A 23,917-nucleotide genomic window follows, 5' to 3' on the forward strand; every position below is an offset into this window, starting at 1 on the left:
CCGACCCCGCACCTACCCTGCCAGACCCGGTCCTGGTGGTAGGAGGCTGCCTGCCGCTGCCCGGGCTGCTGTCCAGCAGGCACTCGGCTGACCTTTGGTCTGGGACAGCCAGGGCTCCCGCCCCTGCGAGGCCAGGGTCCTTGGGGGGCTCCTGCACCCCCCCCCCCGCCCACTTTCCCCACTTCCACTGTAAACAAAGGGGCGGGGACACTAAACTGTAAACAAAGCGTAAAGAGTTCCGGTTTACTGCTGTAAACAAAGGGTTAAAAGGTTTCCAATCTCGACCTGTAAACAAAGTAACAAAACGTAAAAGTTCCCAGTTCCGGACCTCAGACAACGGAATAAAAACGGAGTTTAGTGAACAGGTCCTAACAGTCACGTCTCCCTTTAGAGGGGCGTGGGGGTGGGCAGAGCCGTCCTCAGCCAGGTGCCCGGCCCGGCTCCTGTAAACATGGGGCGGTGGCACCTGCACTGGGCATCGTCAGCCCCTGTTTCTGATCCCGCTCTCCCTCCTACCCCGGCCCTCAGCTAAGTCCTCCTGGGGGCAGAGCTGGGGCGTCACGTGGCACCACAGACAGCTTCTGCTCCCAGGGGCGGGCGGGCGCCCTCTGCGGGAAGGGAAGGTGACGAGGCCTGAACCCCTCTGGGAGAGGACACCTGCTCTGTAAACAGGGCGCTGCTCGCACCCAGCAGCAGTCCTCGGTCATAAGGCAGTAACGGCAGGGGCTCAGCACCGTGAACACCCAAACCCACGGGAGGGGAGGCACGGGGGGCCCTGTGAGGCAGCCAGGGGACCCTTGTTCCAAGCCCCACCCCCCAGTCTCAGGAGTTTGCATCCCAGAAAAAGCAGAGATCAGTTCTGTCCTCGGGCCCTGACGATACTCAGATCCACCTGGGGGGACAGGAGCGTCTGCCTGCGCCCACCCCAGTTAAGAGGAGAGAAAAGAGCATATAGTTTGGGGGGACCCCAACGGAGTCAAACTCTGCACCTCTTCCCCTGGCCCCCCGCCCCCAGCCCAGCCTCAGAACCCCAGGCAACAGAAAAGCTAAAAAATAACAGGCATATCTCTCTGGTTACAAAGATACAAAAGTATAAAAGTCCTTCAGTTCCCAGGCCCTGCGCGCCTGTCAGTCCCGCATGCGCACTCTCAGGAGGAGCGGCAGCTCAGCCCGCAGCCCCGGGAAGCCGGCCGCCTGGGGTCTGCCCAACTCCTGGGGTCTCTTCCGCAGCGTCAGCCCGAATCCTCCCCTGCCCGCGGTTCCTCAGCTGCCGGCTGCCCTCAGGAGTGGCCCTCACTTCGGGGGACTCTGCAGAATCCAACGGGGAGACCCATCAGCAAGACCTGCCTCTGAGCACCGAGCAAGCACCGCCTGCATACGGACACCCGGTTAGGCGCTGGACAGATTTTGTCTCAAAACCTCCGCCTCTCGAAGGCCTATCGCTACAGGCACATTTTGCAGAGAAGGAAACAGGCTCAGAGGGTCAAGTCACTCCAAAGCCAGAAGCCCTGCTCAGTCCCCCAGCTCCCTGCCCCCAACAGCCAGACCCGAAGGCGAGGCTGCAGGACCCAGATGGGGCTCGGCACCCTCCTTTAGACTGCTAAGGCCTGGCAACTCCTGCTCCTCCCCACGGCCTCCCTGACACCTGTGCATGCAGCTGCCTCCGGTGTGTCCGCCATCCCCTACCCCACAGACGCCACGGGCACTTGAGATGCACCAGGTCCCAGCTCAGTGTCCGTGCCCAGCCCCAGAGCCCTCGGCAGGAGGAAGCTGACACGGGCTCAGTGAAGGACGAGTGCGTTACCACTAAGTGAGCTGTCCAGCCGGCGTGCAAGGGCCATATCCTGGCACTACTTCCCCCCTTCCTCTCCTGCTCCCCCAGGCACAGCCTCCTGCCTCCTCCCCCCTCTTCCCCTCCCTCTCCCAGCTCAAGCCCCTGAGAAGGCCAGGCACCCGGAGGGAGCAGGGAGGGTGCTGGCCCATCACAGCCCCACTGCCTGCGCGTTTCTGCCTCGGCCGACGGCCCCTGGCTGTGCTGAGCCTGGGTGCCCGCTGCGGCCCACCCTCACCCCATCTGCGGCAGGCACAGGGCGTGCACAGGAGATGGTCCTGAGCCGATGGGGGTGCACGAGGGCTGGACCCCGCTTACTCTGAGTCGGGCGACAGCTCCGAGATGCTGTGGGACGTGGCCGAGCGCGGCGTGGAGGGCCCCGGCGCGGAGGCGGTGGCGGAAGGCGTGGCAGTGGTGTGGGGGCCTGAGGGCGAGCTGGAGGACTGCACGGAGGAGGAGAGGGCCGAGGAGTTGAAGGAGGCGAGGATCGAGGAGAGGATGTCCAGCTGCTCGGTGGAGGGGCCGCGGGCCGGGTCCTCCCGGACTCGGAGCAGCTGTGGGGGTGGCCCCAGGCCTTCCCGCGAGGGATGCCGGCTAGACACCTGGTCCAGCTGCTCCCCTGAGTTCGAGCTCCTGGACAGAGAGTCCAGGGGCCGGGATGGCAAGAGGGGGTCCCGTGAGAGCTGCCGCTGGGGAGACAGGGGCAGAGGTGGGGGCTGTGGGTCCCGGTCCCTGCGGGGCGGAGGCAGCGTGCGCAGCCACTCGCAGGGCGCTCCCAGGTCCAGCGCATCCCGTGACCTGAAGCGGCCGGCCGCGGCGCCGGCGCAGTCCCGGGGTGGCTGCCTCCGCGGCAGGGTGCTGCCCCGATCCCTGGGCTCTGGGCGGCCTGGCACGGCAGCCAGGCGTTCCTGGGAGCCCGGCCGACTGAGGGCACGCAGCAGAGGGCCCGGGGCCTCCTCCAGCCGCTCCCGGCTCAGCTGCCGCCGGAGGAGCAGGTCCAGCTGTTCCCGGGAGGAGTAGCGGCTGGCCGGCTGCGAGAGGCTGCCCGAGCCCCCTCCGGCACAGATGCGGCCGTAGGAAGCCGCCGGCACGGCGCGGTGGCCCAAGGTGGCTGCGCGGCACCAGGACAGCTCCGGGATGCCTCGGGGCTGTGGCACCAGTGGGCACTGCAGCCGGTTCTTTAGGATGCCTGGGTGGGAACAATGGGGGACAGGATGTGTACACGGGGCAGGGACTCCCTGGGTCTAGGGACATGGCAGCCTTGGGGTCCCTGTGACACAGGGTTGGGGGCAGAAACCCCTGGGAGAGGCACAGTTCCCGAGGCAGCTGGGCAGTCCCCGTGTGCGGGGTGGAGACAAACCTCCCCCACCAGGTTGGGGTGGGGGCAGCCCAGGTCCTGGTGATGCGGACAGGGTCAAAGGGCAGAACCCCCTGGGCTGGGGCAGGGGCACTCCCCGGGGCCCCTGTGTGCAGAAGTCAGGGCAGAAAGCCCTTGGGGTGGGCGGGGCCATCTCTCGGGGTCCCTGTCCAGCAGGGGAGGGGGCGGGAGCCGAGGCCTGAGCACAGGAGCTCCTGGGCTCGCAGGACGCAGACGGGGCCGGGGAAGGACCCCCTGGGCGGGGCCCCAGGGGCTGTGGTGCAGCGCCGAGGAGTGGAAACCCCCAGGTCGGAGCAGAGGGAGCACTCGGGGCCCCCGTGGAGCAGTCTGGGTTGGAGGGTGGAACCCCGAGTCAGGACAAGGGGTCCCCACAGTGCCGGCCAGGCCGCGGCTCGCACCTTTCCTCTGGCGCTGGGCCCGGCCCAGGGAGGTCTCGTCGCCGCTGGTCACGGCGGCGTCCGTCGGGTTGTTGTTGGCCGCGTCCTTGCTGGCATCCAGCCCCAGGCGCCGCTCAGAGCCCCAGGCCTGCAGCGCGCAGGGCGCGGCCTCACACTCCCCCAGGGCGGGCCAGCAGGACAGGAGGTCATTGCCGTCCACATCTGCAGAGCCAGGGCCGTGACAGGACCCGATGGTTCATGACCCCTGCGGCCCCGACTCTGACCCCGACCCCAACGGCTCCTAAAACCCTGGCTGTCCTGTGAGCACAGGTGCGAACAGGAGGCGGCTCTCAGAGGTCGATGAGCCTCCGGGGGGACTAATGCGCCCTCCCTCTCAGCTGGAGGCGGACAGAGACGCGGGGGAACCTGATGCTGAGAGAGGAGCCCCGCCCCAGGGGAGGGGAGCCGTGGCTGGAGGGGTGGCGAGTCACCTAGAATACCCTGCCCTGCTCCCCCGGCACCGGCTATGTGGGCCTCCAGCCACGGACACGCGGAGGGGGAGGGGAGGGGAGCGCCAGCCCGATGCCCGGCTCCCAGCAGGTCGGCCCCAGGAGTCCTCAGGGATAGGAGGGTCCCGGGGTCACACCCAAGTGGTAGGGGGATCTGCTGGTCACTGGGGAGCGGAGAGCCCCGTCACCTGTGGGGTGGCTGAGGAGCCTCTCGCTCTGGGCAGCCCGGCAGAGCGGACGCTGGAGCCGCCCCCGCGGCCGGCCGCTGTCCTCGCTCTCCGAGGACGGGATGGACAGGCTCCTCTCCTCCTCCAAGGACAGGTCGCTGTCGGAGTCGGAGTCTGCACCTGGGGTGGGAGGTCAGCGGTGGGAGGTTAGAGGAGGAGGGCCCAGCGTTGAGGTGGGGAAAGGAGGGACTTGGGAAAGGAAGGGATCTGGGACCTTAGAGCGTAAGGGGCGGAAGGACAGAGGGCGGGGACCTGTCAGGAGAACAGGCTGGGTGCTGGGTGCCTCCTGGGGCCGTGACCTGGGGAGCTGGCTCCCAATTTGGGACAGAAGAGGGGGAGGCGGGGGGAGATGTGTCTCCCTCCCCCGCGCCCGGGCCCCCACCTCCACCGGCGTCTCGATGGAACATGGCCACGTCCAGGTCTGTGGGGCCGGCGTGCGGCTGGAGGCTGTGGTCAGTGTGGTCCGCAGCCGAGCCGTGTCGAACCAGGACGTTGTCCCTGGAAATGCAGCCCCCATTAGGAGGGCGCCACGGGTGCCCTGCAGGCCGGCGTGTGCGTGCCCGTGCCCGGCTCCGAGGGCCCGGGGTGAGGCAGGAGGCCTCGGGACGGAGGCGGCCCGGCAGCACCCACCCCGGGAACGCGGGCTGGTCGGAGCTGTGTCCCCCGCTCACCTGAGGCAGCCCCGGCCCCGCTGGCTGTCCTGGTCCTGGGCGCGGCCGGAGCGGGCGCTGCTCACGGAGGAGACGGTGGAGGCGCCCAGGGTGATGCGGATGAGGCCGCTCTCCTCAAAGAGGGCCGTGTTATTGTAAACCCCGGGCCCCTGGGGGGAGACAGGGGGTGAGCCCACCCGAGAGAAGCCTCGAACCCTGGCCTCCCGGCCCTGAGAGCCTCCTACCGTCCCAGGCACGGGCCTGGCCTCCTCGGGCACCGCCTTCCTGCGCAGACAGGCCGGTGCCCAGGCGGCCCGGGCGTCAGCGTCCAGGACACAGAAGAGCAGCAGCACGGCCAGGCCCTGCGGGCAGCGAGGGTTGGCGAGACTTAAGCGAGCGAGGACAGGGCAGAGGAGGCCCCGGGCCAGCCAGGGCGTCAGCCCAGGTCCAAGGGACACGAGGGACGCGGCGGGGAAGGTCAGTGTGGCCGGGAGGCAGGCGGCCAGGAGCCCGGGTGTGGGGGAAGGTCCGTCCAGGCCAGCACCCCGCCTGCTGCCAATGCCCGCCCAGGAGCGGCCCTGAGGCGCCGTCAGCCCGGGGACAGGGCCGCCAGCCTGACCTGGAGCCCGCAGAGCCCGGCGTGGAGGTAGTGGAAAGCCAGGACGCTGTGGTTGACCGCCAGGAGCCCGAAGACCCAGGAGGCGCTGACCAGGAGCAGGAGCAGGAAGGCGCTCCGAAGGGTCCTGCGCAGGAGCACGGGGACACGGGACACATGGAGTCACACGGAGTCACACAGGGCTCATGGAGGGACACATGGAGTCACACAGGAGGCAGCATGGGGCCAGGCGGGGACACCCGGGGACACGGGAGGAGGGGAATTCACACAAGAACGTGGCGGGGTCAGGAAGACGCTGGGGGGATGAGGAGCCAGGAGGGGACACGGGGAAGCACGCAGGAAGCGGGCATGAGGGGAACAGGGAACACGGCGGGAACCCACGGGTGGGAGGAGACTCTGGGGAGGCAGCAGGGCCAGAGAGTGACGGCAGCCCCAGGCGGCTGGCTTCCTCCCCCCAGAACCCGGAGCCCAGTCTGCGCCAAGAACGTCCGGGAACCCCAGGCCCCAAGCAGGAGGGCGGGAACCCCCAGGGCCCAGACAGCCAACTCACAGCGCAGACGCCTTCTTAGCCTCCCTCTGCCCGGGGGCGCAGGGCGCGCGGGCAGCCAGGAGAAACATGGTCCCGTTCATCTGGACCCAGGGCCGGACATGGGCACCGGGCAAGGCCGAGAGAGACAGAGATGGTGAGAGAGAGAGAGAGAGAGAGAGAGAGAGAGAGAGAGAGACCATGATTCATGGTGGGGTGGGAGGGCAGACCCAGAGAAACACATGTGGTACAGAGATCAGAGACAGAGACAGGAAACCAGAGGGGGACTGAGATGGAGAGACAGGGAGGCCGAGGGGGGGGGGCGGGGGGGCAGCCATCTCTGACCCCCACCTCCATCTCCATGCCAGCTGCATGGGACCAGTGGGCCGAGCCAGGAAGCCTGCAGACTGCCACCCGGCACCCCTCCCCACCCCCCCCACACCCCTCCCTGGCACACCCCCCCCCCCGGCACCCCTCACCTGCTGCTGCCCCACCCCCCAAGCAGAGCACACGGTGACCGAGTGCAGGGCACTCACCACAATGACAAGGACGACAGGGCCTGCGAAGCTCCAGATGAGGGGCTCGTGGACCGAGATCCAGCAGAAGTCGGGGTTCCCATAGCCCTCAGGGTCCAGGCCAACGGCAAGGCCTGGTGGGGGGGGGGCAGGATGGAAAGGGCGTGTTTTAGAGTCGCTGAACCTCCAGGGATGGGAGAGCCGGGATGGCGAGCAGAGCAGGTCCTCCCAGAGCAGGTGGCACGGGGGCTGAGGTTGGGGTCACGATGGGGATTGGGGGCGGGGGCGGGCCCTGTGACGGACAGAGGTCAGGGGTCACAGCCTGGCCGGCGGCGGGCAGGGCGCTCACCCAGCAGCACGGCAGGCACGCCCCAGCCCAAGGCGTGGTAGAAGCGCATGGCGCCGCGGTCCACGTTGCGGGGCTCGACCTGCACGCGGCGGAGGTGCAGCCCCTGCACGAGCAGCCACGCGAAGGTGCTGAGGAAGAAGTAGTGCAGGAGGATGGCCACCGCGGTGCACGCCAGCTGGAGGAGGGGGCGCGTCAGCAGCTCCGCCCGCCGGCCCGCCGGCCCGCCCGCCTCTGCTCTCCACCGCCGACCCCCACCTACATGCAGCGCCTGCCCCGGGACCCGCCCCACACCCTGGCCCGGCCGAGGCCACCAGGACAGTCCCTGACCCTGACCCTGACCCTGGCCCTGGCCCTGCACCTGGTTGTGGGTCCTGTGGATCCCCAGCAGGAAGAGGAGCTCGGCCGTCCCCAGGGCGGCGGCCACGTGGGCGTGGATCCTCCGGGTGTTGGACTTGAGGCTGCGCAGGCTCAGCAGGAGGGCCGCGGTCAGCAGCAGCGCGGCCACCGACACGGCCACGGCCACGTGAGTGAACACAGCCAGCAGCTCCAGGTCGCCCTCTAGCCGCTGTGGGGACAGGGGTGGCCGTTGGGGTGCTGCGACCCCTGCCCTTCGACCCTCCCACTTCCCCGGGGCCCTGAGCAGAGCTGCACCTCACGGGGGGAGGCGTCCATGAGGACCCCGAAGGTGCCGGTCCGGCTGCAGCGACACCGTGCGTGGGACCCGTTCCTGGACACCAGCTCGCAGTCCCGTGCCGTCCACACTCCGTGCTGGTCCGCCCTGCGGCCACGGGCAGTGAGACCCACCAGCGGCTCTGAGGGCCCCGTTGCCGGGCAGGGGTGAGGGGGCAGGAGGGGCCCAGGGTGTCTGGAGGTGGGGAGCAGCATTCCTGGGGGGCTGGGTGCACAGGGCGTGAGTGGGGCCCAGGGGAAGGTCGGCCTCCCAGGGGCTGACAGGCCCAGGGCTTCCCGGGGGTCCTCACGGGCCAGGCGGGTCCCACTGCACGCAGACGGCCTTGCTCCGGTTCGCCGTCTGCAGCAGGCGGAACTCCAGGCTGATGGGCGCCTCCAGGACGCCCCTCAGGAAGCTGCGCCCGTGGAAGACGGCCACGCTGACCACCGGGGAGTTCATGACGGGGTGCGGGGGGAGCCTGCGGAGACACCGCCCGGCTTGAACGCCGCGGCCCCGGCCCGGCCCGGCCGCCCCGCAGGTCCTCCGGCCACTCGTCGGGGTGAGCCCCGTCTGGGAAGCCCCCAAGTGGACGCTGTTCTGAGACCCCCTCAGCCTCTGCGGGGTCATGGTTCCCCAGAAACGACAGGTTCTCTCCAGCGAGGGGCTTCGGACCCACTGCCCATCTGGGCTCCCCCCACTCCCACCGGCCTCTCAGCAGCCTGCCTGCTGCCCTGGCTCCCACCCTCCGCCTTAGGACCACCCCCCCAGCACCCCGCAGCACGCCGAGGGGACCAGGCAGCACGGACCAGGCTCTGCGCATGCAGAGGAGCAGCTGTGTGACCATGAACCTGCTCACTCGCCCACGAACGGGGTTGGGGGGCTAGGCTGGGTAGGAGCTGCAGGAAGCTCAGGGTGAGGGGCCTGGCATCGCCCCCCCACCCCACCCCCCGTACCTGGCGCCCCGGCGCTCGGCCTGGAACTGGGCGGGGAGCAGCCCCCCCAGCGTGCGGTAGACCAGGAGGGTGACGATGGAGGTCCCCGGCTCCGGCTCGGGCTCCAGGGCAGGCGGCATGGGGGCCACGCTTTGGGAACTGGAGTTTTCCACGCCGCTGCCGCCTGTGGGCAGAACTGCCGGGGAAGGGGAGGAGCCGCTGTCAGTGACCTCCGACCCTGAGCACCCACAAACCCAGCTCTCAACCCAACCCTGCACCCAGCATGGGGCTTCCCTCCCTGCAGGTGCAGACCTGGGGTTGGGGTGCAGGAGCCCCTGAGGGAACGTGGGCGCCCAGGTCCAGGCCTGGGGAGGTCCTCGAGGTGGCGGGAGCCGGCGAGGCGAGTGCTGCGGCCCGGGCTGGGGGGAGGGCTGACGAGGGAGGTGCTCCCAGGGGACCTGGCAGGGGGTGACGTGGGGTCCGGCTTGGGGAAACAGGGCCTGGCCCAGGGGTCCCCCCAGGACACTCACCGTCACGTGGGGACAGCCGCGGGGCCTGGGAAGGCAGCAGTACATGGGTGTGAGGATCCCAGGCATCCTGACCACGGAACAGGTTGCTATGGTAACGAGGGTAGCGACGGGTGCCCCGGGACGGACTGGGGTGCTCCATGCGGTCGATGCTGAGCACTGCCCAGGAGGAAGAGGGGTGAGGCCGTCAGGGATCCCTCCCCAGGCCGGGGCCGCTCCTTCCTGCCCACACCCAGAGCCCCCCGCCACCAGCGGAGCCGTCCCAGCCGAGGGTGCGGCCAGCCCTCAGACCCGTCCCCACCCTTCCGCAGCCCCGCCCCCCCCCACATACTGATGTTGGGCGTCACCAGCCCCACGGGATTCAGGTACGTGAGCTCCATGTTCCTGGCGAGCGTGGCCGCGTACTCCTCCAGGTGCCGCACCAGCCCTGCGCTGCCGGGGGACCCCCCGGGCGCCCGCCGCCCCAGCGCGGCCCACAGGTCCCCAGTCTCCGGGGCGAGCAGCGCAGAGCCTGCCCACAGCAGGTTCTGGGAGGAGGGAGGAGAGCGGGCTCAGCCGGGTGAGGCTGTGGAAGGGCAGAGCGGGCACAAGCGTCTGGCCAGGGCTCAGCGGGGCCCCAGCAGGCAGGGGGTGGGTCTGGGGGGCCGAGGAAGAGGGAGCTCAGGGCCGTCCCTTCCCCAGGGCCAGGAGGGCCTGAGCGGGGATCCGGGGCTCAGGGTCCAGGGCCAGCGATGGGTGGAGAGCACAGGGCACAGCCCACCTCGTTGAAGTGGGCGTCCTGAGTGGCCGTCAGCCCGAAGCCCTGCTGGTGGCTCTCAGAGGCCAGCAGGCGGGCCAGCAGGCGGGCAGCGACGCGGACGTCCTGGCTAAAGTAGTGGTCAGTGTGGCCGGTCACCTCCCGTAGCCTCTGAGCCAGCTTCTTGGCCTCCACTGTGTCCAGTGCTGTCCTGTTCAGCTCCAGGCCATCCAACTGCCGGACAAAGGTGGGGTTCGGGGTCACTGGGGTCCCTTCGGCCTTTCTCAAAAGCCTCACAGGAAGGGCACCAGGGAATGCCCGGGCATGGCGTCTGGGGCCTCCCACAGGCCTGGGGGCCGGGGCCGGGCCGGGCAGGTCTGAGTGCAGGGCACGGTCTGGGCATCTCACCAGCAGCGTGAGCTCGCGGAAGGCGGGGGAGGTGCAGTTGAAGAGGTCGGGCTCCAGCCACCCCTGGTCCTCGTCACAGAGCCGCACGGCAGCACCTGGGGGCAAGGAGCCCTGGTCAGGCCTGGGGCCTGGCACCTGCTCCCGCCGCCGATCAGAGACCAGAGGACTAGCCGTCAGTCAGGCCCTGGATGGAGCAGCCCGCCCCCCGGCCCAGCAGGCCCAGCTGCTGCCAGCAGCTCCTGAAGGCCTGTGGCCATTCCAAACCACCAGCGAGAAAGGTGAGCGTGAGGGCAGGCCTGGGCACACGTCCACACGCACATGCACACACAGGCCAGGAAAGGTTCACAGACATGTGGCCCAGGGCAAGCACGCATGCGCGCACGCACACACACCCCGATGCTCCTATCTGCACACACACGTGTGGGGACCAGGACAAGCACACAGACACACAATGTTCTTTCACACACACACACACACACACACACACACACACACACACAGATTCACACACACACACACACCAGATACACACACACACACACACACAACCAGATTCACACACACACACACCAGATTCACACACACACACACACACACACACACACACACACACACGGAGGTCACATTCTCCAGGAGCACTATGTGACCCAGCTGGTGGGGGTGGAAGTTTCCACGCAGGTTTGAACTGCCCAGGCGGCTGCTGCCGTCTCAATGTCCATGACTGGGGCGGGGGCTGTACAAGAACTGACCTGGACCATGAGGGAGCTTGCAGCCGTCAGTGAAAGGGACCCTAGCCTTAACACAGGGTCCTCTCCCCCCAAGACAGACTCACAGACACGTGCACAGGCACCGAACGACACACACACGTGCATGCACACGATGATCTCTGTCCAGCCACTGCAGGGACCTCAGGCCAGGAGGAGGGTGTGGGGAGACCTCAGGCCGTGGGGAGGAGCCTGGAGGAGCTTCGAAGGCGGAGTCGCCTCTCGAGAACTCAGGCAACAGGGACAGAGGTACCTGCAGGGCCCTCAGGACCTGAGGAGGTGGGAGGGGCGGCCAGGGCCTCCCCGCGTGGGGAGGGTCTCTGAGGACCACGGGCAGCAGAGAAGGGGCCCCGGGGCCTCAGACAGCGGAAGGGGCCCGGTTCCCCGAGCCATCGGAGTCGCTCTCAGAGACCTCAGGAAGGGGAGGGTCTGCGGGGGCTTCAGGCAGCGGGGGGTCTGCAAAAGCTCTGGCCGTGGGAGGGGCAGCGCACCTGAGCAAACACGTACCCCTTACCTGCACCCCGCAATCCTGCCCAGAAGCCAGGAGAAACAGACGGAGGCTCAGTGAGGTGGGGGGAGGGACACGGAACCCCTAGGAGGTAGTGAGGGGCCCGCCTGGACCCTACCCGCCCCTACCCGCAGGAACCAGGACGCCCGTCTCAGGAAGAGAGGCGGCTACAGCAGGCCAAGGACAGGCCCACCCCACCCTCAGCACTGCACCTGCTCCGAGGTACTCACCCAGGGCGCCCCGGGGACAGGGCACTGAGGCCAAAATGCCGAACTTGGTCTGGGGCCACCATACACCGGATCGCAGGGACTTGGGGCAGGCATCGTACAGCACTAAGGAGAGGGGAGGCGCTGAGCCGGGTGGCCAGGGGAGGGGCGGGCGACTGCCACACCCACCGCCCTCCCCTGCGGCCTCACAGGAGCTGGCCTATCAGCTCTTGAGCGAAGTGAGGCTCCTGGGTGTCTCAGAGAGCCAAGGTCCACCCGCTCGCAGCAGCCGAGCTCGCCTTCCGCGGGGGCTGGGAGCCTGCTCACCTCGGCAGCCGCTGGCCGTCACCTCGGCGAAAGGGCTGTCACAGCTGTTGCACTGGCGGCCGAGGGCGCCCGGGCGGCAGGGGCACTGCCCGCTGTGGGGCGCGCACGAGCGCGAGGTGGAGCCCACAGGGTAGCAGTCACACGGGAGGCAGGCGTCACTGCCCCGGGGGCGGTAGTGGAACTCCTGTTTGAGAATGGGTCAGGGCCTGAGGTCAGAGGTCAACGCTTGCTTGGGGAAGGAGAAGAACCAAGGAGGAAAGGTCAGAGAACAATGCTCACAGGCCAGAAGGAAGCCGGGCCTCAAGTGAAACTTAAGGGAGGGGTCAGATGTCAAGGACAAAGGACGGCACTTAGGTCACAGGACAGTAAAGGGTCAGGGCCTGAGTCAGGGGGCAGAGGTCAGCAAGCTGGAAAAGAATCACAAATCATGGCTAGGGAAGAGTGCAAAGGCCAGGGGTCAGGGGTCAGGGCTCCGCACACCTTGCAGTGGCACTGCCCGTCCGTCTGGTTGCAGTTGGGGTCAAAGCCCTTGTGAACGGCACAGTTGCAGGGCCCGCAGGTCGGGCTCCCCCACCAGCCTCGTGGGCACTGCTGGTCCTTCCTGGGGGTGCACAGCCAGGTGAGATGCCCCGATATCTCAGTGCCCTCCTAACCCCCCAGGTCCTCCATGATCTCGGCCCCTGGCCCCCTACCTGTGCTCACAGTGGTGCCCGAAATAGCCATCTACACAGTCGCAGGTATAGCCGTGGGGGGCCCCTGGGAGGTGCCGGCATGACCCCTGGTTCTGACAGGGGTTCAGGAAGCAGGCGTCCACGCAGCCTGGGCCATAGTAACCTGCAGGTCGGGTCAGAGGACTCAGGACACTGACCACAGGGCACGGGAGGGAGGGCGCCTGTCCTCGGTCTCCTCCTCCTCCGGGTCCCCGAGTCTTCATCAGCCCCCAAGTCATGCCACCCCCGGGCCCCACCTGGCCAGCACGTGCAGGCAAAGGTCTGCCAGAGGTCTCGGCAGTCCGCGTGGGGCGGGCAAGGCCCGGACGCACAGGCGTTGTCCACGGCACAGCCAGGTTCCACATTCACTCGCTGCGTGGGGGGGTGCAGGGCTGGGGACCCCAAAGGCGTGGAGCCGAGCCATACCCCCTGTGGACACAGCTGGTCTGATGACCCCTGACATGCAGCTCCCTACCCGACCCGACCCCATGTCCCTAAGTCAGCTCAGGGGCCCGAGGGTGCTGTCCCTGACACTGACCTCGAAGGGCCCGTGACCATCTGAGCGGGACTCTCGCCTCCAGCAGCACGAAGGCTGGGCTTCTGATGGCTCTGGCGCCCCCCCCACCCCCGGCCCCCGCCGAGGTGAACCAGCTGTTGAGGTCCCCAGGCCCCTGCTCTCGCCCACGCACCCGAGGCCCCGGTCACCCCCATGCTGACCCCACCTGGACACAGCCGACCAGCCCCGGGGGAGCCTCCTCTTCGCCGCGGGGGGGCAGGCCCCCCACATGGAGCCGCTTTACTTTCAGGCCCTGCAGCTCACTGCCCACCGCCATGGTGTCCTGGGGGAGGGGGCAGTCAGCACAGGGGAGGGGGAGGGGGAGGGGAAGGACCCTGCCCTACCCCCGAGTCCGTCTTGGCCTTGCCCTAGCCCTCACAACCCCCACGCTGTTCCTTTGTACCAGGGGATGGGCTGGGAACAGCTGCTCTCAGCACGGGGCCCTGCCGGAGCATGGGGGACGGCTCAGGAGGGTTTCAACTGGGCTCAGCCCTGGCTGGTTTGGCCCCGTGGATGGAGAGTCAATCTGCAGACTGAAGGGTCCCGTTTGATTCCGGTCAAGGGCACAGGCCCGGGTTGCAGGCTCGATCGCCAGCAGGGGGCGTGCAAGAGGCAGCCAATCACTGGTTCTCTCTCATCATTGATGCTTCTATCTCTCTCTCCCTCTCCCCTCTCTGAAATCAATTTAAAAATATTTAAAAAAAAAAAAAAAAAGCCAAAACCGGTTTGGCTCAGTGGATAGAGCATCGGCCTGTGGACTGAAGGGTCCCAGGTTCGATTCCGGTCAAGGGCATGTACCTTGGTTGCGGGCACATCCCCAATGGGAGGTGTCCAGGAGGCAGCTGATGGATGTTTCTCTCATCGATGATTCTAACTCTCTATCCCTCTCCCTTCCTCTCTGTAAAAAGTCAACAAAATATATTTTAAAAAAATAAAAAACAAAAAAAAAGAGCTGCGCTCAGATAGGCCTTCTCCTGGACCAGAACAGACCCTGACATCCCACGACTTGAGCTGGGAGGTGGGGCGGCCATCAGAAGGTTCCAGGAGTCCGGCAAAGTGCTGACGACTGAGACCGGCCAGAAATCAGGAGCCTCCCTGCAGGAGGGCTGGCAGGGTGGGCTCGGAGCCGGACGTGGGGAACATCCGACTACGTGCAGGGGAGGGAGGCGAGGAGCTGGACTAGAGGCGGGATCAACTGGTTGGAAGACTAAGAAGGGACTACTGCAGGGTCAGAGGTCAGACCTGGAAGAGGCTAAAGTCCAGCGAGACCATGAGGACGTGGTGGCCCCGCCGGCCACCTGGCTCCTCCTGCAACTCCAGCCGAAGGTCGTGCCACCTGCCGTCACTGACAGTCACCTGGTCCAGGAGGAGGTGGGCGGCACGGCCCGAGCCCCTGGTCACCGTCAGGGACAGCAACCCCCGATCCAGCTGTGGGACAGAGGCACAGACCTGGGTTAGGGACCCCGTTGGGCTGGGGCTGGGAGTGTGGGGAGGCGAGGCCGGGCGCTCAGAGGTCAAGACCACCAAAGGGTGGAACAGCGGGAGCAAGGCTGCGTCTGGCACTCGGCCCTGCGCCCAGGGCCGCTCCGCGGCTGGAAGTGGGTGAAGGGGCAGAGGTCAGGCCAGAGGCTGCTGAGTGGGGCAGCCAGCACAGAGCTATGCTGATGCCCTGTGCCTGCGGCAGATGCCCTGGTGGGAAAGAGGGTCAGGGGCCGGGGGTCAGGGGCCAGGGCTGGGTCAAGGAGGGTCAGTACACCTGGCAGAGAAGTATGCGGCCTCCTCAGGCCCAAACGCAACGGGCGTGTTGCCGGGGCCTCAGAGATGGAGCTGGAGGTCAGAGGGCTCAGGACAGACACACCTGACAGAGGAGCGTGCAGTGCGGCCCCGCCTGCACTTGCATCAGGACCCCGCGCGTCGCCCGCGTCCGGAACGCCAGCCCCAGGTACCACGGCGCAGACACAACCACGTCACTCCCAAAGTCCCACCTCAGGGTGCCGTTGCCGCGGAAACGGTGGGGCTGGGCCATGGCTGCGGAGACGGAAGGGGCAAGGTCACCGGCCCCCTCAGGAGCAGAGCCGGCCCTGCAGGCCCCCCGGCCCCCGCCCCAGCCGCCACTCACGGAGCCGACAGTCTCTGCCGCCGAAGCCCACAGGACAGTCGCAGCTGAAGCCACCCCACCGCTCCGCGCAGCGGCCGCTGTTCTTGCACGGGTTTGAGTCGCAAAAGTGGAGCTTGGCCTGGCAGCCTGGGGAGGGCAGGCACGGGGAGGGTCTGAGACGAGGGGCCCCCAGGTGGCCCCGACCTCAGCCCCGGGTCCCCTCGGGGTGAACTTGGCCCGTGGTAGAGCTACCGGTGCCCGTGCTGCCACCAGAGGAGCCAGTGAGCAGGCAGCTTTGGAGTCTCTCCAGGCGCCCCCACCCCGCCCCGGGGACAGGGACTGCCTACCTGCCACCGTGCCGTTGTTTGCGACGAAGGCCGCCATGTCCACTCGGCGGCCATCAATGTGCAGGTCCCGCATGCAGCCGACGAAGTCCTTGTGGGACACGGGGAAGTTCTCGGGGAGGTTGGGGACCCCCCCCAGGAGCAGAGGGCCTGTCAGGTCCAGGGACCTGGGGGTCAGGGGTCCAGGTCATTGGTGGGACTGGAACCAGGGTAGGGTTGCTCCTGGGGGGGCCACAGGAAGTGTGGGGGCAGGACTGAGAGGGCAAGGCCACTGAGGAGGCCCGGCTGGGGGCGCAGTTGGGTCCTGGCTTCAGGTGGGGAAGCCAAGGAGCTCATGATGGGCAGAGTCTGGGGAGGGGGAGGGGGCAGAGGGGGAGGGTGCCTGGGGTGGCGGGCGGAGAAGAGGTGAGGTGGGGTTTCAGGGTCCGTGTGGGAGCGGGAAATCTGGTGGTTTGGGGAAGGATGGGAGTTTGGCGGGTGGGAGAAGTGGGGTGCGTGAAGGGCTGGGTGGGCTTTGCCCAGCGGAGGGCACGGGGAGCAGGGCTGGGGCCTCACTTCTTGGAGCTGGTTTGCACGCCCGCAGCTGCACACGAGTAGTTTCCGATCTCGGCTCCAAACTGCAGAGCCACGGCCACGTCGCAGTCGTCCACGCTCAGCACAGCCACCTTGTCCTTGGAGGGGCCCTGAGCAGCCCCCAGGGCATCTGTCCGGGGCTAGAGACCCAGGCACACCACTCAGCAGGACCCCGGGGACCCCGAGGGGCAGAACTTGGCATCCCAGCGCCCCCACTCCCGGCCGAGGGGACGCCCACCTTGTTGTAGTATCTCAGGTGCACCGTGTGCCACTGGCCGTCACTCAGGCCGCCTGGGACCGTGGGGCTGACCACCGTGCTGGACTCGCCTGGTGGGATGATGGTGTGGAGGGTTGTCTGCAACGGCTGCGCTGACCCCCAAAGTCACGTAGGCACAGCTACCCCCAGGGGGACCCTGTTGCAGCAGATCACCCCACACACTGGGCCAGAGTGCCCGGGCAGACAGAAGCACACACCCCGGAGAGAGGACTCTCCCACCGGAACCAGGTCCTCACTGCTGTCTGTTGCCATGAGGTGGATGTGCAGGTACCTGAGGGGGTGGGGGCTGCACCCCTCGCCCACACAGCTCCTGGCACCCACCTGTGGAGTAGGTGAGCCGCACTTGCCCAGCCACCATCTCCAAGGCCAGGAAGTCGTGCTTCTCGTTCAGACGGCCGTTGTAGAAGAGCAGCCCACTGGGCTGCACTGTTGCAAACCTGGGTGGGGCGGGCAGGGCGAGTCACGAGCCGCACCCCTCCTCACACCCACCACCCCTGCGACAAGAAGGCTGGCGGGAGAGGGAGCCCAGGCTGGGGTAGGAGGAGGCCATGAGGGGACTGCAGTGAGGCCGCAGTGAGCTCTGAGCCGCCCGGCAGGACGGCGGGGCGGGGCGGGGCCGGGCAGCAGGAGGGGCGCGGGCAGGCGGCGGGGTGCGGGGCGGGCACCTACGAGAGGGACAGCGTGAGGTGGAAGCGCTGCCGCAGGCCCCGGAACATGACGAACGAACTGGGCGGGAAGGAGCGAGCCGACACCTCGCAGCGCGGGCCCTCGAAGGCGCCGCCCGCCGGGCACTGGCAGCGGAAGCCGCCGTAGGGCCCGTCCGCGCAGGTGCCCCCGTTGCGGCAGACGCCGGGCACGCAGCGTCCGGCCTCCGTGTCCAGCTCGCAGTCCTCTCCTGGAGGGGAAGCCGCGGTCTGAGGCGGTGAGGCGGTCACGGCCCCTCCCGAGGCTAAGGGCTCCCAGGCGCGTTTCAACGCCTCGGAAAGGTCTGGCCCCGCCCAGCGCCAGCCACGCCCAGTCCGTGGCCCCGCCCCGACTCTAGCCACGCCCCATGTGACCACGCCCAGCCCGTGGTCCCGCCCAGCACCAACCACGCTTAGCCAATGGTCCCGCCTCGGAGCTAACCACGCCCTCTGTCTGGTCCCGCCCATGCTCTGACCACGCCCCGTGGTCCCGCCCCGTCAGCTACAACGGACTCTCACAGCCCCGCCCCTGGCCTGGCCACGCCTCCCTCACAGCCTCAGCCGCGCCTGAGGCCTTTGGGCCTGGTGGCCCTGGACTCTCCCAGGACCAGGCTCTCCAGCTTCTGGTCCCACCGCGCCCGCCCGCCCGTCCCGGTTCCTTCATCCCCGTCCTCCCTGCACTGCGGTTCCGCCCTCGCGCTCTGCCTGAGGCTCCCGGGCGGGCTCACCCGTGAAGCGCGGGCGGCAGACGCACGTGTAGCCGCCCTCCCGCCGCGCGCAGGCGCCGCCGTTGCGGCAGGGGTTGGAGTAGCAGAGGTCGAGCTCCGTCTCGCAGAAGTCTCCGGTGAAGCCGAGCGGGCAGCGGCAGCGCAGGCCCGCGATGGGCTGGATGGGGCGGAAGAGCGTGGAGGCCGAGGCCAGGAAGGGCGCGGACGAGTCGAAGCGCAGCACCGACACGCACTTCATGTAGTTCTCGCAGGGCTCGCGCAGGCACACGTTGTCGTCGAAGGGCAGCACGTCCAGCAGCGAGCGGGCGGCGAGCGCCGCGCGGCGCACGTACAGCTGCTCCTGCAGCTCCTCGGAGCTGAACCAGGGCCCCGCGGCGCCCGCCCCCGCCCCGCGCGGCGCCAGCGCCGAGAAGCTCACGTTGAGCACGGTGCCCCCCACGTCCGTGTCGTTCTGGATGTTGAAGATGAAGACGTCCTCGGCGGGCGTGGCGAGGACGGCGGCCACGCCTTCCAGGAAGCGGCCCAGCAGCGGAGACAGGAAGCGCTCCTGCCACATGTTCTCGAGGCGCACGGTCAGGCTGTTGGCCAGCAGCTCCTCCGTGATGATGGCCACGCGCAGCACGCACTGCGCCGTCACGCTGTGCAGCCCGTCTGCGCGCAGGGGAGGGGCAGGGTCAGCCTGGGGTCAGCAGCTGCCCGCCCTGGGACACGAGGGCCAGGGCCAGTGCCTGCCCAGTTCGCTGGCACCTGAGTCAGCAGGGACCCTGCCAAGACACTCGTGACCCTGGGAGACCCAGCTCTGGTGTCAAGGTGTCACAAGTTGCTGCTTCCTCTCCCCTCCCTCCAACACAGGGAGAGGCCTGAGCCAGGGACCACCCGCCGCCCCTCCCCGCCCCAGTGCCCATAGGCCGGCAGGCCATTCCTCTACGGAGTCTTAACAGAACACGGGGGTCGTAAGTGTGACTCACCCTTGCCCAAGTTATCCTAGTCCGCAGGCCACCCCACTCAGGACACTGACCACCCATCCTCCCCCGCCCCCAGCACCACAGAACCAGCAAGACACCCTCCAAAAAAACACAGGGTTCTAGGCAGGGGTCACCCACCCCTATCTCTGTCAGCAAACCACTCAACCCCATCCCCCCAGGTCAGTAAGCTCCCTCCCACCAGGAGGGTCGTGCACCCCAGCCTCTCCCACCCTCAGCATTCTTAGGTCAGCAAGTTGCCCATCACCCCAGACGCGGGCCCTTCGATCTCAGTGGCCGCCCGGAAATGAGGATGAGGGCTTATATGCCGTGTCCCCAGACCATGGCACGCACTGGGCGGGCGGTGAGGGCTGGCTGGTCGGTGCGTAAGTTGAGTGGCACGTGGAGGTTGCGCCTGCTTCGGCCAGGAACCAGGCTCCAGAACTGGGAAGTGAACGCCAGTGAAGTCTGTCTCCAGCCTCTGCAGCCCCCAGAGCGGGGTGACCAGAGCCTCTCCCATGGCCCCTCCCCAGGAGGGGCTCTGACAGCCGCTGTGCAGGCGGGAAAGAGGCAGGTGAGCCTCCGGTCTTCCCCAAGGGCAGGGCCGTGGTCAGGCCCCTGGATAGTAGCCAGGCCGACGTGACCCTCTCGGCCTGAAGCTGCCAGGGTGCGCTGCTGTTTCTGACCACTGAGCCACTGGCTTCCCCTCCCGCACGAGGGGTGAGGGTCAGCGTGGACCCAAAGTAACTCATCTTCCGAGCGGGTGTGGTGCGGGCTGACTGTGACCTCCAGACCATTAAGCCAGGACCTCCAGCCTTGGAGGGAAGGGGCTACCCTCGGGCAGTAGACCGCTCATGCAGTCTGTATAGGGTTTGCTCGATGCCCTCGAATCTTTGGGGTTCTGTAGAGACTTCCCAAGAACCTAAGCAGGGGGTATGAACCTAACCTGTGAGGTCTCTGGCAGGTCCCGTGAGGTGCAGGAACCCAACACTTAAGGGATTTTTAGACGGCTTGGAAATCCCTCTTTGGTTTGAGGTGCCCTGTGGCGCCCCAGACAGGTCATTTGCCTGCCTCCACCCCTTACCTGTGACGGTCACCAACATGGAGGCCACCAGTGGGCGGTTGTTGTCCAGCTTGCGGCTGAGCCGAAGCTCCCCGCTGGTCTGGTTGACGACCAGCAGCTGCAGCTCATTGCCGCGCTCAAACGAGTAGAAGAGGTGGTCGGAGACGTCGGGGTCATACGCTGGGATGCGCCCGATGACGCCGGAGGGGAAGGTGTCCGAGCGGTTGGACACGTAGTTGTTGAAGAGGATCTGGAAGTTGTTGAGCACAGGGCTGTTGTCATTCTGGTCGACGAGGCGGACGTGCACGGTGGCTCGACTGACCAGCGGGGCGGACGTGGCCTGCACCACGATCACGTACTCCTGGCGAGCCTCGTAGTCCAGGTCGACGAGCGCCGTCAGCTCCCCGGAGAAGATGTCCATCTGGAACAGCTCGGGGATGTTGCCCTCCACGATCTGGTACATGACGTGGGCGTTGGGGCCCTCGTCGGGGTCCGCCGCCGTGATCTGGGCCACCACCGAGCCCACGACGCTGTTCTCCTTCACCCGGACCTCGAACTCCTCGGCGGGGAAGACGGGCGCGTTGTCATTCACGTCCTGCACCGTCACCTGGATGCTGACCGGAGTGCGGAGCGGAGGCACCCCTCGGTCCACCGCGTAGGCCGTCAGCTCGTACACTGGTCTGGCCTCCCGATCCAGCCGCCTCACCGAGCGGACGATGCCAGAGGTGGGCTCGATGGTGAAATCTCCATCCCCATCTTCCCCGTTCTGGAAAGTGTACTGGACCCGGCCGTTGGCATGCGCGTCCCGGTCCGTGGCTGAGACCTGCAGGACGCTGGTGAAAGGCGGGGCGTCCTCGGGGACCAGCCCGGTGTAGTAGGAGGCCACAAACTGGGGGGCGTTGTCATTCACATCATTGACCATCACCTCCACGTAAGTGGTGTCCGCCTTCTGTGGGATGCCGTTGTCTCGCGCCGTGATGGCCAGCGTGTAGGTCACCTGGTCCTCGTAGTCCAGCGGGGCCTGCAGCGTGATGGCCCCCGAGGCGGCGTCGATGCGGAACTGGGGCAGGTTGTCCTCCAGCAGGTAGGTGATGCGAGCGTTCTCACCCACGTCGTCGTCAGAGGCGCTGATGACCACCACGGTGCTGCCCACGGGCCGGTCCTCGCTCACGCTCACGGAGTAGTGGGCGCTCTGGAAGACAGGCCGGTGGGTGTTGGCGTCGGTGACGTTGACGTGCACGTAGCAGTGGTCGTGCAGGGCCCGGTCCGAGGCCGTGAGCACCAGCCTGAAGTAGCGCTCCTGCTTGTAGTCCAGGGGCAGAGCCAGGGTCACCAGCCCCACCCCGCCCTGGGTGCTGATGGCAAAGCGGCTCCGGGTGTTGCCGCCTGTGATCTGGTAGCTGATGGCACTGTTGGCATCACGGTCCACAGCGGTCACGCTGACCACGCTGGTGCCCACGGCGGCGTCCTCGTTCAGCCGCAGGTGGTGCTCCTTCGCGGTGAACTCGGGCCGGTTGTCGTTCACGTCCAGCACAGTCACCGTGACGCTGGCTGAGGAGGACAGGGGGGGCGAGCCATGGTCGCGGGCCTCCACGCCGAAGAAGTAATGCTCCACGGACTCGCGGTCCAGGGGGCCGCTCACAGACACCCAGCCGGTCGCGCTGTTGATCACGAAGGGCGTGTCGGGGGCCACGCCGGTCAGCGAGTACTCCAGCCTGGCGTTCTCCCCGTGGTCCGCATCCACTGCCTGGATGTGGATGACCGAGTGGCCCAGGGGCGCGTTTTCCAAGACGGACACCTGGAAGGGCGTGCTGACAAATATGGGCGCGTGGTCATTGACGTCCACCACCTGGATGCTGGCCAGGCCCGTGTTGTTGGACAGCGGGGGCCGGCCCGCGTCCTGCGCCCGGATGCGCAAAGCGTACTCGCGTTCGGCCTCAAAGTCCAGCGGGGCCACCACCTGGATCTCGCCCGTGAGGCTGTCGATGGCGAAGTGGCCGCGGCTGTTGCCGCTGATGACGTTGTAGTGCACCAGGCCGTTGGCGTCCTTGTCGCGGTCCGTGGCCGTGACGCGGAGCACCACCGTGTGGGGGCGCACGTCCTCGCGCACCTGAGCCACGTACCGCTTCTCGCTGAACTGCGGCGCGTTGTCGTTTTCGTCCAAGACGGTGATGTGCACACGCACGGTGGCCGATCGCGGCCCGGGCTCCTGGCCCTGGTCGCTGGCCTCCACGACCAGCTCGTAGCTCTCCATGTGCTCCCGGTCCACGCGGCCGCTGGTGCTAATGAGGCCCGAGCGCGGGTCGATCTCAAAGGCAGCGGCAGCGGGGTGCGTAGCGGGCGGCTCCACGAAGCGGTAACGCAGGTTGGCGTTCGGGGGCGCGTCGCCGTCGGTGGCCCGCAGCTGCAGGATGGGGTAGCCCTCCTCCACGTTCTCGCGCAGCGTCTCCCGGTACTGCGACTGCTCAAACACCGGCGCGTGGTCGTTGCGGTCGGCCACCGTCACGGCCACCATGGTGGTGGCCGAGAGGCGCGGCGAGCCGTGGTCCTGCGCCGTCACGCGCAGGTAGTGGCGCTCCATGCTCTCGCGGTCCAGGGCGGCCTCCGTGCGGATGAGGCCGCTCTGCGGGTCGATGCTGAACAGCTCCAGCGAGCGGCTGTTCATGAGCGCAGCCAGCGAGTACACCAGGCGCCCCGCCTCGCCCGCGTCCGGGTCCTGAGCCGCCACGCGCAGCACCGCGGTGCCCGCCGCCTGGTTCTCGGGCACGAGCGCCTGGTAGTTGTACTGCGGGAACTGCGGGTGGCGGTTGGCGGCGCGACGGGGGCGGGCCCGGCTCGCTAGGGGTGTCCTCCGAGGTCCGGGCGGGGCCGGGACCCCGGGGCGCAGCGGGAGGAAGCGGCGGCGGAAGAGCCCGCGGGGGCGCATGCGCCGGGGCGTCGGCCCGGGAGCTGTCCGGTCACCGCGCGGTGCTGAACCCGGCGCGGGAGCTGTCCCGGCCGTGCGCGGTGCTGAAGCCAGCCCCGCGCCAGACCCCGCGGCCCCGGGAGGACAGTCCGCCCGGGAGATGGTCTTCTCGGCTCGGGGGCTCCGGGTTCTCTCGCTTTGACCCCTGCGCCCCGGCACCCACAATTCCCCGCAGCATCGCGTGGTTCCCACTTTTTGGGGGGCGCTTCTCCCAGCATTCCTCTGGGGCCGAACCAGAAGGTCTGAAGGGAAGGGCAAGCTGCTCTCTGGGGCCGGGACCCCTGCGGCCAGAGCCTCTGGCGACAACCTGTGTCTTCGTGAAGGTCCTGTCCGTCCGCAGGAGGAAACCTCCGGGCGCCAGCATAACGGAGACCCCGGCCCCCGGCCTGCCCCTCGCCCGCGGCTACCGAGTGCCGGGACCCCATATTCCGCCCCCAGCCCCGCATCCGGTTGCCCAGGGGATCCTCGGCCACTCTGGGCGCTTGGCTTCCCCCGTCGGAGCCCCACGAAGATAGGCTCCCCAACTCCCAGGCCAGGCTCCCCGTCCTCCCGGGCCCCGGGAGGCTCGGCACAAAGAGCTAAGGCCCCGCCACCGACCCGCGCCCCGGGCTCCGGGGCAGCAGCCACCTCCGCGCCCCAGCCTCGGCCCCCGCCGCCCCCCAGCTCCTCCCGGCTGAGCGGGAACAAAGAGAGGAGCAGGAGCGGGAGCAGCGAGGCCGTCGGGCCCCTGAGGCCCCACCACGGCGGCCGCCTCTCCATCGCTCCCCGCCTCCCCACACGGCCTCCACCGCCCCCCGCCCTGGTCCGGGCCTTGGGCCCGCCCCGCTGGTCGGGCCCCCTCCCGGGCCCCTGCCGCCGCCCCGGCCCCGCGCCTCTCGGCCCGTCGCTCCGCGCCCCCGCCG

The 23,917-nt window shown here is 68.1% G+C and overlaps 1 protein-coding gene across 1 annotated transcript; it reads right to left on the minus strand.

The window, feature by feature from the left end:
* Nucleotides 1–216: 216 nt before the first annotated feature.
* Nucleotides 217–23,774, minus strand: CELSR3 (cadherin EGF LAG seven-pass G-type receptor 3). Its single transcript, XM_054729658.1, has 35 exons — nucleotides 20,072–23,774; nucleotides 18,026–18,676; nucleotides 17,284–17,509; nucleotides 16,936–17,051; nucleotides 16,576–16,664; nucleotides 16,320–16,477; nucleotides 15,768–15,931; nucleotides 15,442–15,567; nucleotides 15,181–15,350; nucleotides 14,565–14,750; nucleotides 13,489–13,605; nucleotides 13,024–13,195; nucleotides 12,749–12,890; nucleotides 12,537–12,657; nucleotides 12,057–12,240; nucleotides 11,754–11,855; nucleotides 10,252–10,346; nucleotides 9,868–10,077; nucleotides 9,439–9,634; nucleotides 9,111–9,266; nucleotides 8,602–8,776; nucleotides 7,959–8,126; nucleotides 7,630–7,756; nucleotides 7,337–7,543; nucleotides 6,979–7,153; nucleotides 6,651–6,763; nucleotides 6,139–6,218; nucleotides 5,592–5,715; nucleotides 5,218–5,334; nucleotides 4,994–5,142; nucleotides 4,711–4,820; nucleotides 4,284–4,442; nucleotides 3,608–3,808; nucleotides 2,150–3,020; nucleotides 217–1,308 (listed from the first exon to the last, which is right to left on the minus strand). The coding sequence occupies exons 1-35, from the start codon at nucleotides 23,772–23,774 to the stop codon at nucleotides 1,281–1,283; spliced, it is 9,888 nt and encodes a 3,295-aa protein (XP_054585633.1). The 3' UTR covers nucleotides 217–1,280.
* Nucleotides 23,775–23,917: the final 143 nt, after the last annotated feature.

This window comes from Eptesicus fuscus, chromosome 18 (assembly GCF_027574615.1).
Source record: "Eptesicus fuscus isolate TK198812 chromosome 18, DD_ASM_mEF_20220401, whole genome shotgun sequence".
Taxonomy (NCBI): domain Eukaryota; kingdom Metazoa; phylum Chordata; class Mammalia; order Chiroptera; family Vespertilionidae; genus Eptesicus; species Eptesicus fuscus.